Genomic DNA, 6,000 nt, shown 5'->3' on the forward strand with positions numbered 1-6,000 from the left:
TTTCAGACTGAATTATTTTACTACTGAATAATTAACAGTGACCCTGATTTGCTCGATGGTCAGGTAACAAAAGCTGTCAGTTAAGTAGATTCCAAGGACTGAGCATGGGCTTTTCACTGGGTTAGTTGAAGCCTTAGCCTTCAGAGAGCTTTCATGCACATCCTTTTTTTTTTTTTTTTTTTTTAAAGCCTCTTTCCTGTTTCTTCGGCTGGGAAAACACCCAATTCATCTCACTTTGCTCTCTTTTCACAGAGCAGCAGGTTGGGAGGCACAGACATGTGGCCTCAGCTTCCCTTGCTGCTTTTCAGGGCATTGGTGGCCACACAGAGCACAGGCACGCTTTCATTGGGCCATAAACTTTGCACCCAGGAGACCTGGAGGGTTTGCTTCTAGCTGGTGTTCCCCAGACCTTAGTGGTGGCCTGAGGTCCTGACCTTGCACTGAGAACTTCATAAGTGGTGGTGAAGCTGTGAACCTCCCTTACAACTGACAGTCCAGCCCAGGTAGCCAACTGCTGTGGCCACCAAGTGGGAAGCTGGAGAAAGCAACTGCAGGAAGGGGTGGCTGTACCACATCGCCAGCCTCCACATGGCAGCAGCATATTCCTCTGCTGAGGTGTGAGTGCTGCTGGAGCATGGTCCCTGCTGACCCTGCAAGAGAAACCGGGGAGCTGGGTCTTCGCTTTGGGCTCAACTTCAAATCCAGAGCCTGTTCAAGGAGTTTGGTGCCCCTGGACCTGAGGAGGAAAGCTACAATGGACTCAGTCCATCTGCTTGCCATCTTCATAGCAGTTGGCTTTAAATTATCTCAGTTATTAGCTAATGCAAATAAAGGTCTCTAGTAAAGCAAGTTTTTGACCACAGATGTCCCCTTACAGAAAAGAAGGTGCAGTTGTCTGCAAGGGATAGGCGGCACCCAGAGTGGGAGTCAGTCACACCAACACATGCACTGGATTTTGAAGTAAGCCACTTGGCTCCCAGCCACTGCTTGGTGAAATGTCTACCAGCCCCATGGAGATGTATTCAACACCCAGGGGACATCTCCGCCTGAAGAGGCCACCAGGTTGAGCTGCTGGTCAGCAGTGGATCTCCATTGACCAGAGCGGGCATCCAGGCAGCCACGTCACACAAAGACCTCCAACCAGTGTCCACACCTGTGGGCTGCACACCCAGTGCTCTGCCCACGAGGTGACCCTGCTTATTCCATGGTGCTAACCCCACCTTCACCCTCATCTCCCACAGAGCTGGGCTGACCCCTGAGGTTGCTGGGGTGCTGAGACCAACCCTGGCTTCCTCTGCCCACGCACACACATAGCAAGGCTGCACAGTCCTCAAGCCCTAAATTCTCAGAGGGACCAAGGTGGGGGATGACCGCACCGCTCACCCCATGCTGCCTTCTTTCTCTTGCAGGTGGCTGGAGAGGAGAGGCTTCTGCAGGGCTCCACTCGTCTGTCATCAGGGACCTCCAGCCCAGCAGATTCTTCCCACTGGGCAGCCTCTCCGCTGCAGATGTGGCTTCTCCTTGCTCTTGCCGTGCTGAGCCTCCTCATGATGTGAAGCAGGGCAGGCGCACGGCAGGCAGAGACTCTGTGTTGGTTTCTTTACAAAAACAACCAGAACAGTAACTCTTTTGGGGGAGGGAGGGAAGGAGGGAGGGGATGGGAAGGAGAGGTGAGCATGTGGGCATCCCTTCCTCCTCCTCATCAGTCTGCCAATTTATTTGATTTTATACAATCAGCACCATTGACAACCAGCTCATTCTTGGTCCTGGCCACCTTTCCACCCCACAGCTTGGTGGTTGTCTCTCCAGCTCTCTGTGGATGGGGTCAGAGCCATGGACAATTACCTTGGATAAGGTGAAGGAGAGAGCTGAGCCAGGAAATGAGAGCTGAAAAGAAATGCTTTTGCCTGCCCCAGACAAGCGGGGAAAGACTTTTGATGGATGAGTGGTCAGGAGGTTTCCTGAAGCCCTGACTCACGTTGGGGGGCTCTTGACAGGACACATAAAGTGCTGTGGAGCTGAGACTGCCTCCAGGGTTGCTCAGGACCTGAAGGGCAGCCCACCTGGTTCAGACTGAAGAAACCAGAGCACCGGTCAGAAGGCTGTTGGTTTTGTTCAGAGGAGAGGATCCTGAAGCACCTCTGGTGTGAACCAAGCAACCACGCGACAAACTGGCTGGCGGGGATTATCCACCTGCTTGAAACCATGGCCAGTGTGCAACCAGCATGCATCTCCAAGCTGTCGCCTACCCCTCGGCCTCTCCTTTTTAGAGAAACATGTCATGTGTTGATGGTGTTCAGGAAGAAACACGTGTGTTGTGTTATGTTTATGGCTGGCTGGCTTCACGTCCCAACCCTAGCACCTCTATTCACTGGTCCCGTGAAGTGTTTGGGGTAGGTGTTTTTTTGTTACATCCAAACAACCAGAGGCCAATGTTGTCCCGCTCCAGGCTTAACCTTTCTCCATGAAGGATGAATGTGTGAGCACACAGGCAGGACTCAATGCGAGCCCAATTCAACTCATCCTCATGTGCTACCTGTGCATGGAGACGCAGAGGGTCTTCAGTCAGGGGGTTTCTTTAGTTTTCCTAGGGAGAGACAGAATAGAAGAGGTTTCCTAGCCACCACCCTGGGGACATAAATATCCAGCCAGTTTGTGGAAAGGCCAGGTCAAAAGTCGTGTCATGGGTAGGAAGTGGATTGCTCCATCCTGAAGAGCTGGCAGAGGCAATCGCTTGTGCCTGGGTTAGCGTGTGAAGGGCATTGCCTCCTGCCAAGTCCTGTTTACTCAGCTGAGACGTCATTTAAGCAAATGCTGGTGAAGCGACCTATTCTACCGAGCTGCAAGCAGAGCCCAGCTGGAGAGTGAGGACAAACATCTCTCTGGTCTCTGGGACTACCTGAGCATTTGGGGGTCTTCACTTGAGGAGGCGAGCTGAGGATTCCCAGTGCCTTCTTGGGGGGCGGAACCCCTCGTTAGCTCAAGCCAAGAAAGAAGATAGTAAAGAAGGGTGAGAAGGTTTCCCAGGATAAATCCTTCCCCAGGCTGACCACCATGGGAGGCACAGGAATAACTCCACATTCCTGAGTATTTAGGCCTGGGCTTTGCCGCAGCCCATTTATTCCTTGGTTTGTGTTCCTCCAAGGAACACTACTAGTTCCCTACCTTTTGGATCCATAGGAAGGCTTTGCAGCAGCTGGCGCAGCAGTCCAATGCTTTTTATTCCCATTCCCTGCAGAACACCTTCCGTTGCTTATTGCTTCAGATTTTTCTGAAAAACTGCAGCAACTTTCTTGGGTTCTGGTCCAATATGAAATCATTCTTGTTTTCAGTTGAACACCTGTGGACATGTAAGACATGCACAGAAATCCTCCTGGCTGCATCCTATCCAAAGTTCTGCTCCTCGAGGTCCTCGGGGCTGTAGCACCTGGTTGTCCTAATCCAGGGCGGTGCAAAGGAACATGACAGGATCCAAGTCTTGTGTGCAGGGTGCCAAGTCACACCCCAAATTGAAATTTGCAGGTGAGATCTTCACTGCCAAGAGGCTCACCCAGATCAGAAAAGCAGGCAGGGAGGTAGTACTACAGGCAGGAAAGCCCCTTGCCTCCCTTCAAAGTGCTGTAGCCGTGCATTGAGTTGCTGTGAACATCTCCCCTTTATCCAGGACACTGGTGTCCTCTGAGAGACAGTGGAGCCATCTGTGCACCAAGTGACACAAGTCCTAGCTGCGACTCCGCAAAACTAATGTCCTCTGGGCCACAGGTGAGAGAGGCAATGAAACCCTGATGCTCAGCCCTCCAAAGGCAAGGAACTACCTCCCCATCATGAGGTCATGCTGTGAATTGCCTTCTGCTGCCGCTCTCCTTTCAAGCCCTGTAGTCACATCTAGCTCTTCTACACATCTGGCCCTGACAAGCCTGTCTCCGTCAGCCTTTCACCTCACGTGGGCTGAGCCTCTGCGTAGGATGAGCATGCAGGTGTCAGCTGCTTTCCAGGAGTACTCACTCCCACAATCTCTCATGGCTCCATGCCTCTGTCTCATAACTTGCTGGCGGTGATGTTGAAATGCCGCTCTGCTGTTTCCTTCTCTGGTTGGCAGCCAGCAGAGGCAGACTTTTTCCATGTGGGCAGCGTGACTGGCAACCCCATTTCAGCTCTCCCTTAGGACTGGTATGCTGTGAAAAACAGACATGGAGAATCCTACCTGTAGACTAGCAGGGATGAAGGAGACCTCCAGAGGTTGCTTGGTCCATTACCATGTCCCACAGCAGGACCAATGGTCTGTTTACACTCTCTGGCAGATTTAGCTTAAATGGTTTTTAACAGTTTCAGTAAAAGACATCACCATCTCCCCTGGATTTATACCTTGCTTTAAGGACTCCTTAGGATGTTAGTTGTCTCTAAGCATCACAGGCCAACAAGATCCTTGATTCCCATTGCAGTGCCTTCTCAAGCCCTCAGTTTTGGAAGGATGGTAGACCAACAGCTAAAAGTACCCTGAGGCTGCAGGAGGTGACAGCCAGCTACCATGGACCATATCACAGATGCATTGCATGAGCAGCTCGAAAACCACAGCAACAGTCTGCCGGGATCCTGCACAAACTGCAGTGAGGTAGTGTAAACGGGCATCTGCTAGAGGGGGTTCCTCCCTGTGCTCTTGGTTGAAGCACCTCAAAAGCATCTGAGGAGCTGAGGTTACAGGTCTGAAAATGCACCCCCTACCCTCAGCCTTCGTCCTGTGCGGTTGGACACAGCCTTCTTCAGGCACTGTCCCAGGCCAGGTCCTGCACTCCCGGCGGTTCCCCATGCTCTGGGGATGCTTCAAAACAGGGAATGAGTGAGGCGCAGAGTGATGAGCCCCTCACCCAGCAGTAAAGAGCCGGGTGTTGGGATGGGCAGGCATATTATACCGTTTTTTTTTTTAAATAATAATAATAATCCCCAAACCTGCATGACTTCTTCCTGATCATTTCCCCCTTTTTGCCAATATTCAATGTCAATTCTCCTTCCCAGCCTGCTCACAAATCAAACTTTGCAAAAAAAGGATGCCTTTTGAGCAGCCCTTTTGGAGGAAGGAAGCCCGATCACATTCCTCCCCACTTGCAAACACCTGTGTGCACAGGCCATTTCTTTTCCCTTGTGAAAAGTCAGACATTTTTTTGGATGAAATTTCATCTCTGTTGAACTCTGTGAAGTGAACCACGGACCTTCATTTTTAAGTCTCTTGACTAACCACCAAGTTCACAGCAGCTGCTTGTAAAAGCAAAGGACTGAGCGAGCCAAGAGAGAGAAAGGGAGACCATTTTGTTTTAGGAATTACTCCATACCTGGGGACTTTCATAAGCACAAAGAAAAGTCATGGGAGAAAATAATAATAATATATAAAAAAAAAAAAAAAAGGGAAAAAAGAAAAAAGATCCAGCCAGACTTTCTGTAGCCACCGAACTCTATGGTTTTTTTGCTGCTCAGCACCATTCCCAGTGGTTTGGCAGTTCTGGAAGCCTGTGCAATATTGTGTATGTACAAACATCACATCGTTGTCAAAGCAAGAGCGTGAGCAGGGCGGGGGACACTGCGGCAGGGGGCCAGTGCTGGAGCAATAACCACGTGGGGCGCAGGGTGATGCTAAAGGCTGCGTGCGCATCTGTGCACGCATGCACCTCGGGGAGGCTGCTTGGTGCCTGCCTGTACTACTGGGGTATAACTTGTACTTATCTCTTCTGTACACGTCAATATTCAAACATATCCATGAATAAAGCACACATGCATTTTCCTGACCTTCTTGCTCCTATCTGCGATTCCAGACTGTTTGTGTCCGCACGTGCAGGCTCACTGGTCCTGTGCCATGAGGACAGCTGGATGAAATAGGGGGAAGTTCTGGGGAGCTGGCAGAGAGGTGGGGTTCAGGTGCCCCATGCTTGGGCTGGAAACACAGCTCTGATCTGGTGTCTCCCAGCAAGGAAGGGCAGCAGGTGAAAACCCAATTCTGCTGAGATGGAG

At 51.1% G+C, this 6,000-nt stretch overlaps 1 protein-coding gene across 1 annotated transcript in view; it reads left to right on the plus strand.

Annotated features, from left to right (window-relative positions):
• Positions 1-5,780, plus strand: part of GFRA4 (GDNF family receptor alpha 4) — a 76,191-nt gene extending 70,411 nt beyond the window's left edge. Inside the window, exon 8 of the mRNA XM_040590797.1 lies at positions 1,410-5,780. Coding sequence (XP_040446731.1) covers positions 1,410-1,556 — 147 coding nt within the window. The 3' untranslated portion in view covers positions 1,557-5,780. The remainder of the gene's footprint in view (positions 1-1,409) is intronic.
• The last annotated feature ends 220 nt before the right edge of the window (positions 5,781-6,000 follow it).

Source organism: Falco naumanni, chromosome 1 (assembly GCF_017639655.2).
Source record: "Falco naumanni isolate bFalNau1 chromosome 1, bFalNau1.pat, whole genome shotgun sequence".
In the NCBI taxonomy this organism is placed as follows: Eukaryota; Metazoa; Chordata; class Aves; order Falconiformes; family Falconidae; genus Falco; species Falco naumanni.